General features: G+C 45.9%; 1 protein-coding gene across 2 annotated transcripts in view; it reads right to left on the reverse strand.

The window, feature by feature from the left end:
- The window catches only part of drosha (ribonuclease 3 drosha), a 164,390-nt gene that overhangs the window by 99,225 nt on the left and 42,783 nt on the right, over nt 1–22,382 (reverse strand). For both annotated transcript variants that reach the window (XM_084588316.1, XM_084588315.1), the window contains exons 10-12: nt 20,202–20,369; nt 12,774–13,080; nt 10,197–10,333 (exon numbers count right to left, since the gene is read on the reverse strand). In XM_084588316.1, coding sequence (XP_084444442.1) covers nt 10,197–10,333; nt 12,774–13,080; nt 20,202–20,369 — 612 coding nt within the window. The remainder of the gene's footprint in view (nt 1–10,196; nt 10,334–12,773; nt 13,081–20,201; nt 20,370–22,382) is intronic.

The raw sequence follows: 22,382 nt of genomic DNA on the forward strand, positions 1-22,382 counted from the left end.
CGCCTACCGAAATTCACATTGATGACAGCGGTGTAGGTCTCGGCGCTGTCCTTGCACAACGAAAGCCCGGCAACCCAGAGTACGTTGTTGCTTATGCCAGCCGTACCTTAACAAAGGCCGAAAAGAATTATTCTGTAACCGAAAAGGAGTGCTTGGCCATCATTTGGGCCATTGGGAAGTTCCGCCCATATCTCTACGGTCGTCCCTTTTCTGTTGTTACGGACCATCACGCACTCTGCTGGTTGTCCACCCTTAAAGACCCATCCGGCCGTCTTGCTCGTTGGGCCCTCCGCTTACAAGAGTATGACATTCAGGTCACCTACCGGTCTGGCCGTAAGCATTCTGATGCCAACGCCCTGTCTAGGTCACCTCTTCAATGTGGCTCTGACTCGACAGCTATCACCATAAGTGACTCATTTTCGCTAGAAATTGCCGACATGCCCAATGAACAAAGGCAAGACCCTTGGATCGCTTCTCTTCTCACGCTTTTATCTACACCTTCTCTGCGCCCAGCTTCACGAACGCTTCACCGCCAAGCTCGTCACTTTTCCATCCGCGACGGCATGCTTTACCGCCAAAATTACCTTTCCGACGAACGCAAGTGGCTCCTTGTCATTCCTCGGCATCTCCGTTCGGAAATATGGCCGCTTTTCACGCCGATCCTCAGTGTGCCCACGCCGGAGTGTTGAAAACTTACACCCGTCTTCGCCTCCGCTATTACTGGCAGGGTATGTACCGCTTCGTGCATCATTACGTTCGCGTATGCCAGGAATGCCAACGCCGCAAAAACCCTCCACACCACTCCACCGTTCCGATGCAGCCCTTGCCCTGCCCCAGCCGACCATTCGATCGGGCCACTACCAGTCACTCCAGCTGGTAACCGTTGGGTCATCGTGGCTGTTGACCACCTTACCCGCTACGCAGAAACATCTTCCTTACCTTCTGCGTCGGCGCCAGACGTTGCGCCTTTCGTCCTGCACCATCTCGTTCTGCACCACGGTTCACCTGAAGAATTGCTCAGTGACCGTGGCCGTGTTTTTCTTACCGAGACCATTGAAGCCCTTCTTTAGCAGTGCTGCATTGTCCACCGTTCTACCTCGGCCTACCATCCGCAGACAAATGGCATGACGGAACGTTTTAACCGCACCTTAAGTGACATGCTGGCCATGTATGTCACGTCCGACCACTCAAACTGGGACCGGCTTCTCCCATTCATCACGTACGCTTATAATACTGCCATACAAAGCACGACCGGCTTCTCCCCCTTTTTCTTTCTATACGGCCGTGAACCCACCTCAACTATGGACACGATACTTCCTTATCGCCCTGACACCTCCGAAGCGACCACCGTCTCTCAAGCAGCAGCATATGCAGAAGAATGTCGCCAGTGTGCCCGCTCATTTACAACCCAGAACCAAGGTCACTAGCAGTTCCTTCGCGCACTGTCTTGTCCAGCTCCTTCATACAGCACAGACTCCCTCGTGTGGCTTTGGGTTCCTGCCACCCCTTCCGGCCTCTCTACCAAACTTGCTTCCAAATACCATGGCCCATATCGGGTTATTTGCCAGACTTTTCCGGTGAACTATGTTACAGAACCGCTTGTACCGACACCGGATATGCGTCGCTGCGGGCGTGAAACAGTGCACGTTGACCGCCTCAAGCCCTGTTACGACCCGCCTGTTGTGTCCACACCATGAGTCGGCAGGATGCCTCTTTTTTCTCCCGGGGATAATTGTAGTGTCACACCAACGCTCGGTGATTTTCGACGGTGACAAAGACGACGAGCGTATGCCGAAAGGCGCGTGCTAAAAAAGAAGACGGCAGACAAAAGACGAAGACGCAAGAGACTGACGCGCTAGTTAAACGGTTGACCTGAACACCGACCTGAGCTTCAACGCACCCTTACAGCTGCAATAAATTACATTTTCTACAAATTTTGTAATCCACCGATGGCTTTTTGTAACAAGTAATGTTCTCGGTCATCCAATTATTTCTTTTTTCTAGTACCAGTAACTTTATACTTGAAAAATAAGTTGTGACCAACGGTACAGCTTTGAGAACCTGAACTTGGTGGAAAACACTTTGTGTCTATCCCTCTATGATAAACAATGGTCACACTGCAGAAAAGCCATGCATGCAAAGAAGGCATTTTCTGTTTTGCATCGACTGCTGAACACGTTTATTGCTATCGCGGTTGCCAAGTTGTTCAGTTCTTTATTTACATTAGACTGCTAGTCTGCTGTCTACAGTGTGGTCACCACTGCATGACATCAGGTGGAGGTACTGGGTATCGCAGCTTGGAGATGTCCAAAACATCCACCTGCTTTGCACCACCATGCTGCAGCTATACAGTGTCTACCTGCAGAAGGTATCTCAGCCCCCATAAGAGAAAGAGAAAAAAGGAACCTCTAGAGGTGAGCTTGCTTCATGACAAAATAATGAAGACCTTCCACCACCGACGACTAATGATCATGCTGCATTCACTATGGACACGTGAACGACGATGAGAAGCAAGTTTGAGATGACTATGTCACAAAATGCTGTACCTGTGCCATTTAGTGCTGTCAAGATGACACACCCAATCTATGATACAAACGATTGATCAAGCCATAACCCGGCATGCAGACTACAGTGAACTTGAGAGCAAACACCATCGAACTATTCAAAGCCACAATGTTACTGTTTCAGCTGACACAGGAGTTGGTAATTCCCGTGATAAAATGAATATTTGCTATGCATTTCAAGAAGGTAATGGACACCTGGAATGGTTCACAAATCCACTCCACTGCAGGCCACCTTATCATACCATCAGGACTATACATAGTGCTGCAGCAATGTTCCTGTCTTGGACATGGATTCCCGTAGTGGGCATCAGGCAATTGCTGATCTTCGATTGAAGCTCACTGTATTTTCACCAGACAAAGGTACGCCTATGATGACAACTGTGAAGCATTACACTTCTCCCGAATGTCGCGGAGGTAGGACCGTCCCATAATTATAAAGCATCATGGCCTTCGTACAAGAGCATCAAAGTCATCAATGAGGGGAACACGGGACTACTTCTAGGCGAAGAAATCAGCACTGCAAGACGCACTGCACATTTCTTAAATGGCTAGGTGGAAGTGTTGCTAAGCAATGCACTTCAACAGTGGCTGCTGGCAAACTGAGGTCAATGACAGAGATCACAACGAGGCCACATTCATAACACCAGATTGCTTGTTTAGCTCATGGTAACGCCATTTTGTTCGGTATTAGCGACATTCCAGGGAGTACAACAGATCCTGGATACACAGAACTTGAAGCGGATCACAAAAAAGCTTCACATGAAGATATGCAAAACATGCCAACAGATAAGCCTATCTACAAACCAAAAGCATAAATACCATGTGCCTACACTAGTGGCATGCTTCCTGCAGTTACATGCTGCCTGATGGCATAATGACAACATACCACTAGGAAGGTGTTGTTACACCTAGTTCACTTCACATCGAAGCAGCACTAGATATTGCTTTGGCAGAAGCACCTGCAATCATGAATACTAATACTGTTACCAGTACATTACAAATGCCCTAATACTACACACAAAATTAGGCTTTTACATAATTGCGAATTGATCTCAGCAGCGAAGCAGGCCTCGCGAGAGTCAGTATAAAAGCTTTGGTTGGCTAGCTTTGCTTCCCCGTATGACAACTGGCTCACCAAATGCCGGCCTCCTCACACAACAGCAGTGCAACGCTAGAAAATAAGCCTATCAGATTGAAGGTTGCTCTCATGGAGACGCCACATTATCCTTGTCAGACAGTTTTACAGCTCCAATGCTGCCAACAGCAGCCCAAGGCTGTGCAGCCGAACTAGCTCCAAGAGCGAAAAGTACCACAGAAGAGTAAACACAAAAAGTCCTATTCGTGAGAACATGGCTTGCAGTTTAGTATACATTGCATGTTCCGCCCAACCCAACTTCGATAAATGAAAATAATACTTCTTTTTGCATGGGGTATTCAAGGGGATGTTCTGACAGTTTGACATAAGCAATAATTCAATATAACAGGGCTGAAATGTAATGAATAAGGTACTGGCAAGCCTAACATGACAAATCTGTCTGGTATACTTAGATGACATCATTATCCACTCCTCAAATTTTGATGACTGCTTGAAAATGCTACAGACAGTGCTAGAGGTAACCGAATCATCAAGGCTAGCCTTGAAATCAGTAAAGCATGATTTCACCCATGAGGCCGCAGAAAATAACTGCTATCACAAGAAAGTGAGCAGATTCATAGAAATGTATACATGTACAAACTACCAACGGTTTAAAACTTCTTGCATAATTGGCATAATAATCGGCATAATTCATCCAACGATAAATGACTCGATGTAGCATATTAAATTAAATTTTTATCACAATTAACTTTGTGATAAAAACTGAACTTAATATGCTACCTCGAGTCATTTAGCATTGGATTAAGTATGATACATAATTAGTAGAGCTCGATTTAAATCAAGATAAGATATCAACGATATAATACCTATGTTGATATTCTACTCGACATAAGCTACACAACAATATAACACTTCTGTTGCCATCACTTATGATGCTACGGCTTGACTCAAAGGTTTAACCCTGGGGGTGGGCTGCAGGTCAAACGGCCACAGCCCGCCGATGCTAAACTTTTGTAATGAGCAAAGCTCTCACTTCAAAAATAATCACATATGCTACCACTCCCTATCAAAGGCCTAGGCTAACTATCCGTCATCTAGGAAGGAGTGTCTTGCTATCATCTGGGTTACATCCACATCCTGCCTCTACATGTACAGACAACAATTCAAGGTTGTAAGAGATCATCACACACTCAGCTGGCTTTCAGTTTGAACCATCCCTCTGACCATCTCACTCAATGAATGCAGCCTGCACCTCCAGAAGTTTGATATCAACATCACCTACAAGCCTAGACGAAAGCACACTGCTGCAGACTACCTATCGCAAAACCTGTTGATAAGCTACAGGAAGAGGACTATTACGACACAGTTTTGGGTCCGATAAGCACCAGCGACTTTGCACAACGCTGGGGTTCAGACCCTGAGCTGCAGAAGCTCACCGGGAACCTGGATGGCAAATTTTCTTCTCCCCTGAAGCATTCAAAGGTGGCTAGCCCCCTTTTGTCTGTATAATGATGCCCTTGTGAGGGAAACTGCTCTAAACAGAACTGTTTGTCTTCTTGTGCCAGCGAGCTTTGTGAGGAAATTCCGCAGCCATTGCATGACAAGCCAACACCTGGCCACCTCGGTTATGCTAATACTTCCTGCTGTAATCAGGACAAACATTACTGGTCTCGCCTGTCGTTTGATGCCGCACACAACGTAAAGAGTAATCACCAACTGTCAACACCAAAAAATGCTGCCGAGACCTGCAGGATTTCTGCATGCAATTCAACCACAAATACCTTTTCAGCAAATTGGCATAAATCTGCTTGGTCCATTCCCCATTTCAACATTCAGTTATACATAGTACATAGTTATAATAGCGACCAAATACTTGACCTGCTATGCCAAAGAAAAGCGTTACCCCATAATAGCACCACAGAAATTGCAAAATTATTCGTTGAAGACCTCGTCCTTCACCACGGAGCCTCCCAAATCCTCATCCCAGACAGAAAAGTGTGTTCACTGCAAACGCCCCCGTCCCTCCCTCAAGCAAACCTGCAGTACAGCAAAATGAGCCACTGGATGAGGACTGCTTGCCACCCACAGACTAATGGGCTAACAGAACACTTGAACAAAAAGACTGCCAATACATTTGCCATGTATGTCGATGCTGAACACAAGCTGTGGAATGCATCTTTCCTTATGCTGCCCTTGCCTATAACTAGGGGTTGGAAGTTTTAGGTTTTTATTATCTGAGAATTCGGCTGACTTTTTCCGGTGTTTATTTGCAAACACAACTTACGTTGTTTTTTTGTTAATATTATTTTACGCTGAAGAAATATTGCCTTTTTTTCCGATGAGATAAGAGGCATCCATGTACAGCTAAAGGTGACGTAGTGTTCATTTCGGATTTTTTTTTACATGTTGTTTTATGCCTTTTTATTTAATGTACAGTTACTCATATCTACAGCTAAATTCCTAATTTTCATCATGGCAATATTGCCATGATGAAAATTAACATTATGACAAAACACATACGTAAAACAATTTCACACATTAGACAAAGGATTAACTGAAATATTATTTATTACGATCAAATATTTGCATAAACCAAATCACTTAAAAAGCAAAGGCGCTTCTCTCGGCTTGTGCCTGAGAAGTGTCACGTGGCAGGAAACTGGCGGGCTTTGGTCTTCGCGATCTCCTGGAAGCACTTGCGCTGCAAATGCTCTGGTCTATCCTTCACCCCTCGAAGTGGCTGCCTTGCCACAGGCGCCCGTTCTCAGACGCTTGGCATGTTTATGAGGTTCGGGAAGCACGGCTGCCATTTTCTTCCCATTCGTGACGTCACGAACAATGATCAAAACCCTCAACCGCTATACTTAAACCAACGATCCCACTGTCTCACATCATGCCCCTGGATTAAACACTGTTGTAATTTTCTCCCATAGTTTGCGGTGTACATGAAAAGGTACTGACCTTTTTCGGTTTAAACCAAACTATTTAAAATGCTTTCGGCGTACCTTTATCGGTGTTTTTCGGTTTGAACCGAAGAGTCCAACCCCTACCTATAACTCGGCAGTGCAGAAGACCGTTTAGATAGACATCACTTAGGCTCATGCACGGGGAGAAGGGCCACAACAAGATTTAACATCATGCTACCAAAAGCAACCAACAAAGACAACCTCAACCTTTAGCGTACAAAACACAAGGGCTCGCTCACACAAGCACCAGCAGCGCACTAACCTCAGATACTACAACCTAATAAGATGAAATAAAAGCCAGGCGACCAAGTCGAGTTTAGATGGTGATTTTCCGCCACTGATTGAAAAATTTTGTTCCAATAATTCGGCCCATACACAGTGCTTCATTGACTAAATGAACTGGACTACAAAGTCGCCCTGATGAAATGACAGCGTCCAAGCGATGCCACGCACAATCAGCAATTATCCACATTGTCAGTCAAATACAGTATTATGCGCACTGGGGTACGCTTTGTGTTTCCATTCTCAATGTTCATTTTGTACTGCCTGTGTTTATTTTTTTGGCCACCTTTTTTTTTTAAAGCATTGAATCAATGCTTCTTGAGAGAGGAGTAATTTCACGAAGCTTTGCACTGATCGTTCCTGCTTGAAGTTGATGAACTGCAAATTTATCATTTTGTTTAGAATGTGAGATGCTCCCAGATTTATACCCCAGTCACACTCCAAGGTCTTTACTGCAAAGGAGGTTTATTGCATTAAAGGAGCGAAACTAAAAAGCAGAAGCAGCGCAGCTACATAGCAGGTGCAAAGGAGATAGATGACGATGATAATAATTCAGGCATTCTCCATGAGGGCCCTCTGTCGAGCAGCAATCACAACAGTTGTCAACCACTGCGAATTGAAATGGTGCTAGTAACAGCTACCAAAATTGAGGTAGACGATATCCTTCAGCTTAAGTGATAAGTGACAAGACTTCTCTCGTTCATGCTAGGAAAAGTAACCAATTCATTAAAGAAAGATTCTGCAGGTTTGAAACGAATGTTTACTAACAAAAGTTTTCTTTTTTCCTTTTCATTCTGGCCACTGTAGACGCCCACTCGCCTGGTTCCGCGTGCTTGCATGCGAGGCATACTTTGCTTGTGTGAATTTCGAAGAAATTTTAATAGGTTGTACTCGATCAACGTGCGTGTTACAACCATGAGCAACAAGATCCAGGGCGTTAAACCAAAATGCAAAAAAATTACATTAGATGTATAACACAGCTGAATGAAGCGTGGCAATAGGAAATAATTAGTAAATAACGAGCAAACGTAACAAAACAAAAAATGCTGGTACACAAGAAAAAAGCAACGAAGGAAGAACACCACACTAAAAGCATATTACAACAAAGAGACACGTATGTCGATGCAGCTGCTGAAAACGTTCTAAGTCTTCTAGCAACACTCGAGATTTTTAAAATTCATTGAAATGCAAAGTTAACGCCTAGTAGAATCAATTAGGCTTAAATAAAATATTAAAAACTGCATTAGTGTCAACCTTTTTTTTGTTTGTTTGTTTCTCTATGTTTTATTCATTTTTTTTTTTGACCGCTCGGTGGTTCTCAGGTTTGGGCTGCTCGCTTATGCAGCTGAAGGCCGCTGATGACCGCCTTTCCCGCTACAGCCTTTATCACAAAGGGCTCACGACTTTGCCGTGTAGCTGCGTGTCAACCGCCTTTGGAGCAAAGAACCTTAATTCTCAAGGCGTTACAAGCGCCCGTGTGACAGGGGTATTATCCCAAATGGTTACAGCCATCATGAGCAACATACTTCCACATTATTGCAGATTGTAAAACCATGTGTTGCCTTAAATAAAATTTCCTTGCAAGCTTTAGGTTGAATGTAACAGTGGTCAGACGTCATTTTTTTTTTTTTGTGACGACTGTCGACAGCACATCTGTTGCTACCGCCGCTGCTGACTTGTCAAACACTGTGTGCACCAAAATCAGCCGAATAAAGAGCTTGTTTCAGCGACACGTAAGCCTGCTCATAAGGTCTCCCCAGCATGGCTACCACAACATGACAGTAACTTGCAGCCCTGCTCTTCCCTCCACAATGTACAATGAGAGAGACTCCGATATCGTTGATTTTTTCAGAAAAAAGTGCAGAAACAATGCCAATGAAAACGTAGGAAAACACATGCTCATGAAAACAGCCAATTATTTGCAATAGAGAATAAACCCAGGAAGCCACATCACCTCACTCTAGTATAATGTACTACTACGGGGTGTGCAAATTTCAAATACGAACCTAATACCAATATGGGAAAAAAATGCTTTAGAATACCAAATCAAATATCTGATCAGAAAAGAAATAGAAAAATTAAAAATAGCAAACACTTGAGTGACTGACGGAGTTACGTATGGCACTTGTGGCCTATGAAGTGACACATCATAGCCTTTTCTAGGTGATGAGGTGAATGTCGAGTCCATTTGAAAGTAGCCTAGTTGTCTTTGGCTTTGTGTGCTTGCTTTTAACACGACACTGCTGTTATGCAGAAAAGCCAGCATTTGGTGCACCAGTCACCATGCAGTGAAGCTGGCCCAAGGCGATGCTGAAAAATCGACTGTACCCCTCCTTCCTTCTTCCTCTTGGTGCCTGGTGAACGCAGGTCAGTGCACTTGCAGCGCGCTTCCATATACTGGTGAATGGCAGGTCACTACAGGGAGCGTGATATAGAGAGCTTGCATGAAGTGATGCATGCTGGGTAATCCGCCATGATGATGTCGCTGGCAGCAGACGGCGGGAAGCGCAGCCAGGCTGAATGGAGTGAGTGCCTTGTCATTTTCGACGGTCCACCGCGCAATCAAGCGGCTTTTCATGCGCTGTCCTTACGTGCGTACAAGATCTTGCAAGATAGTATCAGTGAGAAACGTATGCATCGACACTGTGCCCGAAATATCGGGTGCGGTATGAAGAAAGGCAAAGCAGTGCGGCGCGGACCTGTTCACGATAGGCACAGACTGGCTGTACTATGCGTCTGGACCTGTGGCCGCCGTCGACATTGCTGGCATCGCCAACATTCACGACTTCTAGTTCTGACGAGTAGTTTGATACTTTCCCGGATTGGTGTTGATCTCCGTGTGTTGGCCCATGCGAGCCAATCGTGTCGGCGACGCTAGAGGGATCCATTGGCTTCCCGTATTCGTGCACACACATTTTTGGAATTGTGAAGAACTGGTAGGCGGCCTGTTTGATCGCGCCAGCATTGTCTGCGCGCACTATGCGACCATGCAGACGAGGCTAGTGTAAGTGACGTGCTGCGTTGTCTGCTGCCAGCAACAACATCATGGTGGATTACCCAGCATGCATCGCTTCATGCAAGATCCCTATACGCTAGCGTGGGCATGTCATATTCATGACTATAGGTTAGAGAAGAGCCCATCTATTGGCATGTTTTGTATCTATTTATTGATATATCCAACTATTTCATGATCCCCTCTGTGTTCGATATATCCTGATTCAACTGTGTTATCTGCACTCCGCCACAGATGCGGGCATCTATTTACAGAGCAACAAAAGAAAGTAGTACCTGGTCAGCATAGGCCTGCCACTTGCTTTGCGATGTCTTGTAAAGGCGAGGCAGCTCTGCAGCTGACACCAGGGGCACATTGTTGGTCAGCAGGTACTGCAGAACTACATTCAGTGACAGCAGCTCCTTGCCATTGTCTACAGTAAGACAAACAGTTAAAGTCACTAACTTTAATCGCAAGGCAAAGATCCAGTCATCCCAAGAAGACCAAGAACATGATGCAATGGTTGGCAAAGATCGTTCAGGTTGACAATTGCCCCTCTATAGCGCCCATTCCCTGCTATTAACTGATCCTGTTGATAAAGAATACTTAGACACTGCTTTTAATTTTGCAATGGTTAAAAAGAGCAAGAAGAGAATGGCCTAGATGATAAAAATGCACCCAACAGTATGCTGTGTAACCATCACTACACTCCCGCATTTCATAATGTTGCAGAAGCTAATTTCCTCATTCAGGTTGACAATTGCCCCTCTATAGCGCCCATTCCCTGCTATTAACTGATCCTGTTGATAAAGAATACTTAGACACTGCTTTTAATTTTGCAATGGTTAAAAAGAGCAAGAAGAGAATGGCCTAGATGATAAAAATGCACCCAACAGTATGCTGTGTAACCATCACTAAACTCCCGCATTTCATGATGTTGCAGAAGCTAATTTCCTAACGCCACATACATACAGGTAATCGCAATATGGACTGCAACAAAATCTATGAAACTTGGAGAGAGAAAGAGTGGCATGAAGACCTTTTACATGCAAGAGTGAAAAAAAGAACCTTTGTAGTGGGCTGAAATTCACTTCCTGAAGATGCAATGTAGGGCCCTGTTCTCTTAGATAAACCAAGATAAAACATCACAAAGCACCGACATTGGCGATACTTGTTCTTCAAAAAATGAGAGCTGTTCATTGCCAAAAATGAAAGAACCCTCCAAAAAAATTTATAGGGCCCCCTCATGTTCAATGACAAAATCTGCAGGCATATCACTGCAGAAAACTGCTGAGCAAGAAATAAATAATGCATTATATTACACACAACTGCTGTAAGCAAAGCTACAGGTTAGACATGAGCAAACCAAGTCATAGTAATCTTCCCTGTGGCAAGCAGACTATGAAAATGCCCCAGCATCCACAGTAACTTAGCTGCTTGCAATCATCATCATCATCAGCCTGATTATACCCACTGCAGGGCGAAGGCCTCTCCCATATTTCTCCACTTAACCTGGTTCTGTGCTAGCTGCATCCACTTGACCCCTGCGAACTTCTTAATCTCATCCGCCCACCTAACTTTCTGCCGCCCCCTGCTATGTTTTCCTTCCCTTGGAATCCAGTTTGTTACCCTCAGCGACCATCGGTTATCCTCTCTTCGCACTACATGTCCTGCCCATGTCCATTTCTTCTTCTTAATTTCCACTAGAATGTCGGTAACTTGAGTTATTTCTCTGACCCACTCTGCACGCTTTCTATCTCTTAATGTTACCCCTACCATTTTTCGTTCCATAGCCCTCTGGGTTGTCCTCAACTTAAGTAGAACTCTCTTGGTTAGCCTCCACGTTTCAGCCCCATAGATGAGTACAGGCAAGATGCAACTGTTGTATACTTTCCTTTTGAGCGATACCGGTAAGCTGCTAGTCATAATCTGCGAGTGCTTGCCAAATGCGCTCCATCCCAATCTTATTCTTCTTGTTATTTCCTTTTCATGGTCCGGATCTGCGGTTACTACCTGTCCTAAGTAGACATATCCGCCTACTACTTCCAGTATTTCACTACCTAATGTAAACTGCTGTTCCTTCCCGAGGCTGTTGAACATTACCTTAGTCTTCTGCATATTGATTTTCAAGCCTACCTTTCTACTTTTACTGTCTAGGTCATCAATCATTATTTGCAGTTCATCCCCCGAGTTGCTTAGCAAGGCAATGTCATCAGCAAACCGCAGATTACTGAGGTATTCTCCATCTACCCTTATCCCTAACTGCTCCCATTCCAAGTCTCTGAATACTTCCTCTAAACAAGCTGTGAATAGTACTGGGGAGATTGTGTCTCCTTGCCTAACACCTCTCTTTATGGGAATTTTGTTACTTTCTTTATGCAGAACTATGGTTGCTGTGCAGCCACTATATATATCTTCCAGCACTTTCACGTACGGCTCGTCTACCCCCTGATTTCGCAATGCCTGCATCACCGCCGAGGTTTCAACTGAGTCAAATGCTTTTTCGTAATCAATGAATGCTATGTATAAGGGCTGGTTATATTCCGAGCATTTTTCTATCACCTGATTGATGGTATGGATATGATCGATAGTAGAGTACCGTTTCCGAAACCCTGCTTGATCCTTCACTTGATTGCAGTCTAAGGTTGTCCTGATTCTATTAGCGATTACCTTAGTAAATACCTTATACGTAACAGACAGTAAGCTGATTGGTCTGTAATTTTTAAGGTCTTTAGAGTCCCCTTTCTTGTGAATGAGGATAATGTTTGCATTGCTGCTTGCAATGAGTCACTTCATACATCCAGCTAATAATTTCCAAAGCCTTCAGCTATGTGTTATATCAATAAGTTTCAAACAGAACCATGGGCACTCACCTTCCAGCTTTCGTGCAAAGCGTGGCAAAAAATGGAATCGAGGGCAGCCATCTTTATCTCCATGCGCTTGCCAGTCCAAGTCTAGCATCTCAAGAACTTCAAAGAAAAGGTAGCGTGTGAAAAGCTCAAGGCCTTCCACAGTAAAATTCTCAGGCATCTGTTCCTCTAGGTAGAGTACAGCATACTCAATGTTGAATCGGATCACTCGGCACGTAGGCAGCTTTGGCAGTGGCCAATGTGACAACAGAGAGAAGCCCTCAAACACAAAATCATGTCCATCATGCTTGATGGTGGTCGGGCACTTCATCTGGAGGTGCAAAAGACAGCAGAAAGTAGGAAAGTGAAAATCAGCATTAAGGTGAGTGCACAGGATCACATATGCCTAGAAAATTATGCACAGAAATGACTGAAAACACCATAACGAAGGGTTTCTGGATGAACAGCTTTAGACTGCCTAAAAACTATTTACCTCGAGTCATCAGGCTAAGTCTCTATCACTAAGCTCTGAACTTGTGCCTCAATAAACATTATCTCATACAGAATCATTAGCAGACAGCCATAAGCTATCACATTATGTGAAAGACCACCCAAAATAGATATAAAGCCCTCCCTTTAACCAAGACGTACAAACATGTGAGCGTGGGCTGGCGGTAGTGTGTCTGACTTAAGGCCTAAGGGTCTGCGCGGGTTGATTGCCTTTCACCACCCCCTCTCCTCCAAAACTCAAATCAGTTACCCAAGTTGGCAATGGTGTCTTATGATGCCAAAATTATACCTACTGGCCTAACGGCCTAGAAAGAAAGATATAGAGATGCAATAAAAATTCCAATACAAAGAAATGCCATAAAATGAAATAGCACACAAAAATGGACAGACACAAGTGCTGACCTCTCTACCTTCCTTCTTGTCAATAATCTTGTTTTGCCCCTTTTTTGTAGATGCACTATGCGATGCAGGCCAGACTTTGCTTTTATTTCTTATTTTTCTTGCTCTTCTTTTTTTTTTCCATCATGAATAGTTATTACTGATTCATTCCATCAAACCTCAGCAAGTTTCAATGCAACATAAACAGGCAAACTTCTATCTTTAGAGCTTGAATTCCTTGATAGTTAGATCCCAGCAGCCAGTCCGTACAAGCCCAAATAAAACTAAAAGCTAATTTCATGCCCATGCACATTACTGTACTGTTAAGCAAGAAAGTGCGTCTTTAAATACTTGTGCTATCAGAAACCAAACATTATGAATATAAAAATATTTTTTTAGCAGCTGACCAAAACCCTCGAGCATCACATAGTTCAAAGGATCACCCGAGTACATAGCCCACAGAGCCCTACTATCAATTCAGATCAAAGTTTTCATTTTGGGAAGAGACGACAACTCATCAAATGAAAATGAAATCCATGCAAGTTGATGGTATTTTCCTGCAGTCCACAACAGAACATTCCAGAAAAAAGGTCAATAAATGCAGCGATATACCTTCTAGTTTTAATCATAATAACAAAGAAAAGGCTAACATGCTACCCACCGAGATAGGAGTTTATGCAAGTGCAGTTTGTTTTTCTCGTGCTTACTTTATGTCCCTAAAATGCCCATTAGTATTAAAAAGCAAAAGCATCAAACAAATTAGTACAGTTGAACCTGGATATATCGAATCCAGATAATTCGAATTTTGGTTACATCGAACTCATGGAATATCTCCTTGAAAATCCCATGTAAAATATAGGAAAGCTGCGTCGTGTATCGAACTCAATTTCACCGGTCACTGGATATATTGAACTATGCACCACGCATTGGACGGTGCGCCTTTCACGAAGACGATTGCATCACCCTCGACCGTTAGCTGCGTGACGTTTTCAAGCCAAGCGTGAAAGTAATGAGAGGGCACAGTTCGGTGACGGCTTGTCTAGGGCAGTGCCGCGCCCTTTCCCCAAAGGCGCGCGCATCTGCGGTGATCACTGCCGCGCGCCAGCACATGACATTTGCAAGCCATGTGCATGAAGAGACAAGAGAGAACCAATGAAGCTGTGGTATTTGGGAGCGGGGAAAAACGCGATAGAGCGAAGCGCAAGGGTGTGCCTACTCTTCTGCCCAGCTTTATCTCTCCCCTTCCCCTCTCTTTCCCGGCCTTCGTTCGTAGCAGCACGCACTACGCATGCGCGGACAAGCCAGCTCAGCCAACGCCTCCTAGGAGGTGTTGGCTCAGCCTGTGGCAAACGCTTTCTCCAGTGTGTGTTGTGAACGCTCTGCGCGCAGTGGCTGACGTGCGATGCACGTCTCGTGCCAATATGCTGAACGTGCGTAAGCTACGGCGCCTGCGGACGCTAAGTGGCTGTTCTTTGTTCACTCTCACTTTTTGCTTGGAGGGGGAAGTCTTTCATACTTGCCGTCGTGCTAAACGTGCGGCGTAGTGTATGCTATGGTGGCTGCGGACGTTAAGAAGCGGCAGGGTATTTTTTTTTTTTTTTTTGCGAGAGTCGTCCATTGCTACATCTATGACTCAACGAAAGCACGCGGTCAGCTGCAATCATGACACCAACTTTTATTATTGTTCAGTTCAAACGGCATTTGCAGCTATCACGCTTTCCAATGATATTGTGGCAGTGGACTACGCCCTGTTGTGCCGGTGGGGTTATCACACAGTAGCCCACCGTCAACAGGGTTGTGCCAAGGAGTTGGTAACGCAGCGCTCGTCACCCGTTTCGTGAACGAGGGCTGTCAGCTCCCTGGGCGGTAGCGATGAATCCGAGTCGGCGTTGGTGAGATGAAGAAAAAGCTTTATACACTATTTACAGGCATTTAAACAACAAGTTCGGCTCTGGGGCCGAAAGCTAACATAGCCATACGCGACTGTTCTCGAGCAGCGACGGCCGGGGAGATTACGCCGCGTCTGCACTGTCAGGGGGCGAACTGCTCCCGATGGACGCTAGTGACGAACTCACACTCGGAGTCTCGAACGGAAGCACTTGAGACTCCGTCGCCGAGAACCGTTGACGCTCAAAATGGTCCAATCCAACGGCAGCACTTTCGCAGGGCCAATGGGAGAGCTTGCTGCGCTCTCGCTTCAAATATGCCGCGGGGCGAGAAGGGGTTCACCGTCAGGGCCACGGCGCGCCGTGCTGTCTGGACGTTCAGCTCATGTTGAAACACGTCGCTTCTCTCCCTTTGGTACGGCTCGCCTCCAGTGCACTGGTGCTTTGCAGAGAAGTATCCGTATTTTGCGAAGGAGGCGTTAGCCGAATAAGTTTGGCATCCGGCTGAATTTCTGGGCGGCTTTGGCCAGGCACAACAGCACCCCCGCCATCAGACAATGCGCCGGGAAGACGAGCTGCTCGCATGTGGCTCGGATGCCGGGCGCGCTCGTTCGCCAGGTTCCTCCAAGCTCGCGTCCAGTGTCCGGGCGCCAGGTAGCCTCATGTTCCTCGGGTTTCACTCGCCAGGTCAAGATCTCTGCCGACAGCCTTGTTGCCGGGGCACGCCGATCAACTTCGCTCGGGTCGCTCCGATGCCCTTGCCACTCGCCACGGGTAACGGTAGACTTTTCTGTGGCTTGCAAAACCGACCGAAAACAGGCAACACCCAACACAAGCAAGTACCCTCGGTCACCCGTCAAACACCAGACAGAGGCAAAATTTCAAATTCAGTTAGCTAAATTGTTGTCCCATTTTTGCTCCCACTACAACAAGAGACAAGTGTATAGGATGCAGTGCACAAGGTTCAAACAACAATTTTGCACATTAACGATACATTAAATAGCAAGGAAAATTATTAATCAGTAATGGAAAAGAGTCTCCTTGAAATCACTTGGGCCGTAAACCACAACTGAGGAAGTAAGGAGGTCATTCAATTTTCCCAGTCTGCCTACAAAGTTACCGTTAGCGACGAAACGCTCGTCGAAGGTAGCTACGTCTCGAATGCATGGCTCTAAGCATCCGAGTTCGCATTGTGCTGCTCTCTTCCACAAGCAGCAGAATACGTAGCAGTATTCGGGCGGTTTGGCTCTCCTCCCTCCGCTACAGCCTCGGCTGTCCATTTCTCTACGAGACCTTTCTTTCCACTTTGTGCGTGAAAGAACAGACGAGCCCAAGTTGCTCGCTTTGCTGAACGATCTGTCTCATTCCTTACGCTTGGCACACCAATCGCGCATTTTCAGAGCACGGGTGCATTTGTGCCACTGGGATCGCCGCTTCTTTTCCTTTCGGGATCGTTTGCGTTTTCTCACCTTCCGATGACAGCATTCTTTCATGCACCTGCCTTTCCGCTCTTTTCGGCGGCGGCACTAGAGTTTTTGCTTTCTTTCTTTTTGTGCAAACTCTTTCAAGCTGCCGGTAACCGGAGTGGGTATGGCGACGGCATCGTCGAAGTGTGGTGCCACGCCTACATCGTGGCCAGCAGCGCATGACTCACTGCCAGTCGCGTCCGAACAAGGACAAGGCTCGCTCAAGCCAGCCCCCGAGCTAGGCATATCCTCTGCAGGCTCGCCACTCAAGTTACTCTGATCCGCCGGTGTGCCGCGTCGCGTCGCTCAGCGCTAACCGCCGCATGATCAAGGTCGTCTGATAGCTGGGGCGTTTCGGATTGCGTGAGGTCCATGTTCGCACTACGGTTATTGTTTTCGCCAATACAATTGAGCGCGTCAGGACACGAAACATGGCTCCTGTCTAGTCGCTCGCTGTCGACTTCACAGGTGTGGTTCTCGACAGCGTACGCGTCATGGGTCTGCCTTAGCTGTTCAACACTTGTGAGCTGCGCAATTTCCATGAGCGCAACTTCGTTTTTCTGTGTGTCATGATCTACGTCGGCTCTGACTTCGGAAATTGCCAATTTGTCGTCTCCTAGCCTGACTACATCTCCGCCACGCTGTACAACTGCTGCTTCTGAGTTGTCAGGCGGTTGATTTACTGCCAATTCCCCACTATCGATTGGTGGAAACGGATTGCTTACAGCTACGTGAGGCGGCGTGCAGGACGGTGTCACTGCGGATTTCTCGCCGATGGAGTCGGCTCCAACCGTCTCAGCTGCCAGTGGCTCGACCAAGGTAACCCTAGACACTTCTGTTCGAGACTCGATCAGCTCGCTGCTGCGGTCGCTTTGCTCGGCCGCTTCCCCAAGTTGTGTCTCATTCTCTGGTGCAAGCAAAATTTGCTCTGAGACTTCCTGATTTTCTAGCCATTCGGTTACATCGGCTTTCAATTGATACGCCAAATCCAAAAACATTTTGGTACAGTTTTTCTCACGCCGATACCTGTCCCCAAGCTCCATTGGTGACAGCCGATGTCTTTTCAGTAAAGACTCCTTCATGTAATCGTAGTTTTTCAAGTCAACGTCTAACACGCGCTTGATTTCTTTCGACGCCTCAGCGGAGAGAAGAGCTACCAATTTTGGTGCCCAAGTATCTCGCTCGAAGCGCTTACTTTTGCAGACACGCTCGAAATCTGCCAAGTACTCTGCCATGTCCTCGGCGATGAGGAACGGTTGCAGACACTCTCGCGGCTTCGAACTGTTACCTTGAATGGCAATTAAAGCGTCATGCCTTTCAACACTTTTTTCATATGCCGAAAGCTCAAGCTGCCTAAGCTTCTTCAAGCGAGAAAACCGCTTTTGGCATTCTAACCTTTCACGCTCATAGCGCTCTTGGCGTTCAAGCTTCTCACGCTCATAGCACTCGAGTTCGTGCTTTTTACGCTCCTCGCGCTTTTGGCGTTCTAGCCTCTCATGCTCATCGCGCCTTTGACGTTCTAGCTTTTCACGCTCCTCGCGCTTTTGGAGTTCTAGCCTTTTGGCTTCCTCCTTCCCTTTTCTCTCTTGAATATCATCCCAGGCCTCTGCGGCTTCCTCAACCGTCACGTCTTCTGCCTGCATGATCTCAAGAATTTCCTTTTTTCTTTTTGTTGAGCCCAAATCGATGCCCAACTCCTCACAAATTTGGAGAAGTTCTTTGACCTTGTAACTCTCCATCTTTTACACCGGCCTCTTGTTGATTGCCTTTTTAGAATAGTGTACTATACGTTCGCTATCTCGCTCCTAGCAAGAGATGCGCAAGCCTTTCTCACACTGATTCCCCTCTCAGCATCCCCTGGTTTTCAAAACACTTCCTGTAGGCTTGAAACACGCAAGGTTAACACAATGCTACGTTCAGCCTTTCTCTAAGCTACCCTGTGTGTCAGAGAAAGTCTGGCGTTTGAGGAAAACTTCAGGTACTCACCGCGCCGAGGTGCCTGACGCCGGTCGATCCCGCAGCTGCCATCCAATGTTGTGCCGGTGGGGTTATCACACAGTAGCCCACCGTCAACAGGGTTGTGCCAAGGAGTTGGTAACGCAGCGCTCGTCACCCGTTTCGTGAACGAGGGCTGTCAGCTCCCTGGGCGGTAGCGATGAATCCGAGTCGGCGTTGGTGAGATGAAGAAAAAGCTTTATACACTATTTACAGGCATTTAAACAACAAGTTCGGCTCTGGGGCCGAAAGCTAACATAGCCATACGCGACTGTTCTCGCGCAGCGACAGCCGGGGAGATTACGCCGCGTCTGCACTGTCAGGGGGCGAACTGCTCCCGATGGACTCTAGTGACGAACTCACACTCGGAGTCTCGAACGGAAGCACTTGAGACTCCGTCGCCGAGAACCGTTGACGCTCAAAATGGTCCAATCCGACGGCAGCACTTTCGAAGGGCCAATGGGAGAGCTTGCTGCGCTCTCGCTTCAAATATGCCGCGGGGCGAGAAGGGGTTCACCGTCAGGGCCACGGCGCCGTGCTGTCTGGATGCTCAGCTCATGTTGAAACACGTCGCCTCTCTCCCTTTGGCACGGCTCGCCTCCAGTGCACTGGTGCTTTGCAGAGAAGTATCCGTATTTTGCGAAGGAGGCGTTAGCCGAAGAAGTTTGGCGTCCGGCTGAATTTCTGGGCGGCTTTGGCCAGGCACAACAGCCCGCCCCAAAAGCGGAGTGATAAATCGAATCAGGCTTGTGCAATCAAGCCATCACGGGCACTCTGCCAAGTTCGCTCCCTGCCACCGCAGGATCTATCAAAAGTACAGTGAAAAGATAAACACGCCGTGATGTTATCGCTGCGTAGCATCTTGGCGCGCTGCCAATAAATGAGCTGCGGATGCCACGGTCGAAACGAAGGGATGCGCCGCCAAACACTTTTCTTTAATTCTTGGAGGCAAAAGAGGAGGGTGGGTTCATTATGCGAGTGGGTCGATTACGCGACAAATACAGTATCATTTTTCCAGATCGAAAGTGACGTCTCAAACCAATTTCTTTATATCGAATTATCGATATATCGAACTATTTTGCGACCCCCTTCGAGTTCGATATATCCGGATTCGACTGTATACTGACAGCGTCCAAAGTTAACACCTATCAAGAATGCTGCATTTTGCTTTGACACATGACGCACACTAAGCACAGTAGCAGATCATCTGCTCTTACAGTAAAATTTGTGCGTGGAGTGACCACAATGCGATAATGGTGCAGGCGTCCAACGTTGTTAGAGCTGCGTTCACAGGGAGGCAGTGGTTCTTCACCGGGATATATTCCATGCCGGATGCCAGACCGCTGAGCCTTAGCACTGCACCGGCATAGTGGGCCATCATTCATCTGCAACAAGAAAGAGAACAGTACTCTATATGCTTCAAGTGCATTTAAATATTTGAGATATCAAGTCATAGCACTGTGCACCTGGTACGCAGGTTCGTCTTGATTATCTATGCTATATTTTTCCTTGACTAAACGTTCTTTTTTTTTTTCTATGTTTTTCTCTTCCCGACCTTTTTTTTTCTTCATATGTCCCCTTTAACACACATTAACTAATTTACAATGGCTGCCAGAAATTATGTTGTGAACTCATTAAGTTTAACCTTTCAATAATTCATGAACGCCTAAATTACCTAAATGTGTTGCATCATTTTTGCATTAAACTGCACCAGGCTAAAATGTGTTTTAAACGATAAGCTCTTGTGAACTATTCAGGAAGCACCAAAAATCCAAAATTAGCCAGACTTGTCGTAAACTAAAAGAACAGCTCAAGAGGAATAATGAGAACTGTCTAGATGCATAGTATACCAAATACCACTGTACTAGCATTTTAAATGATCATGTAATTGCAGATTAAAGCTGTAGATGTACAGGCCTCTTCACCCCAAATCTAAGGGGTGCAGAGAAACTCATGACGACATGCTTGTTGCCAAGCTTTCAAATTACCACAGCATTTGTCCACAGGCTTCCATGCGTCATCCGATGCCGCCAAACTTTACTCCATGACATTTAGCTTCAATTATGCTGGTTCTCTTCCCTCAAGCAAACATTTCTTCATTGGAAATGTTTGCCACTGCACACGCAGTCATGACTGTGGCTCCTGTCTGCGCTGTGCACTGTAGGAAAACCTTTATGCTATTGAGACTTTATTTAGCTATTGCAAATGCTAGCATATTAAGATTTCTCGTGCTTACTCGCAAGTTTCACCCATTCAATTCCTTTAAGCTCGTTGAATTCTAACATGGTCAATATGGTGATGGGACACTGATTATTATATCACAAAACATTATATCACTTCATCTACATACTGCAACTGGCTAGGAAGTCGTCGAAGTTTGTGCTTTTACCAAGAAATCAAGGATTGTGCTTAGTGTTTGCCACTGAACGCTGCATCTGATTTTGTAGACAGTCTGTATGACATATCGATCTACATTGTCTGATACTGTCCTTCTTGTACAATACTGCTGTTAGGGGGCTTCAAACTTCTGAACACTGACTGGTCTGGCCCATTCCCCTTGGTTCAACTAGCTTCATTGCAATTTCAAATTTTTAAGCTTATGTGCATGTATCATTTTCGCACAACTTGTAATGATTGCATACCACTAAGCACATCTCAGAATGTTCTACAGAATTAGATTTTATTCTATGCTCGCACATAGAAATTCTGTTCTTTAACGTGCACTGACATCACACAGCACACGGGCGCCTTGCTTTCCGCCTTCATCGAAAAGCTGCCGCCGAGGCCGGGATTCGATCCCGCGTCCTTGGGAACAGTAGTCGAGCGCCGTAACCACTGCACCACCCCGGCGGGGTAATTTCCGGAGTCCTCCACTACGGCGTCTCTCATAGCCTGAGTTGCTTTGGGACGTTAAACCCCACAAACCAAACCGAACCAGAAATTCTGTCTACTATTTCATAACTTAGCCTAAGCAACTATGTGTTACTACATTTTTATCTTATCTGCCTTCTATGTTATGTAACCAAAATAAATGTAATATCGATATCGCAACTTCAGCAAAGCTAACAATAGTATGATGTGATCAATGAAAAGCTTTGTAGATATCTGGCTACATTAAAAGACTTTCATAAATGAACTGTGCAAGAAGACTGAGACCCATTCTGAATATTCTAGAGAACAGACCGATGTGTCTGCCAGACGCAGCTGGCCTTACCCAAAAGCCTAGCTAATAAAGCCAAATCATTCTAGTAAGATGTTTAAAAAGAAAGACTACAAAAAAGCAGCCTGAAACTTCTTCAGAAATACCCCCCCCCATTACCAAAAGTATGATCTAAAATACAAAGCAATTCTAAAATATTGTGAACCCCAGTCGTAAACACGAGACTACTTTTAGTAGT

Source organism: Amblyomma maculatum, chromosome 1 (assembly GCF_055883805.1).
Source record: "Amblyomma maculatum isolate TAMU_Amacu chromosome 1, ASM5588380v1, whole genome shotgun sequence".
NCBI lineage: Eukaryota > Metazoa > Arthropoda > Arachnida > Ixodida > Ixodidae > Amblyomma > Amblyomma maculatum.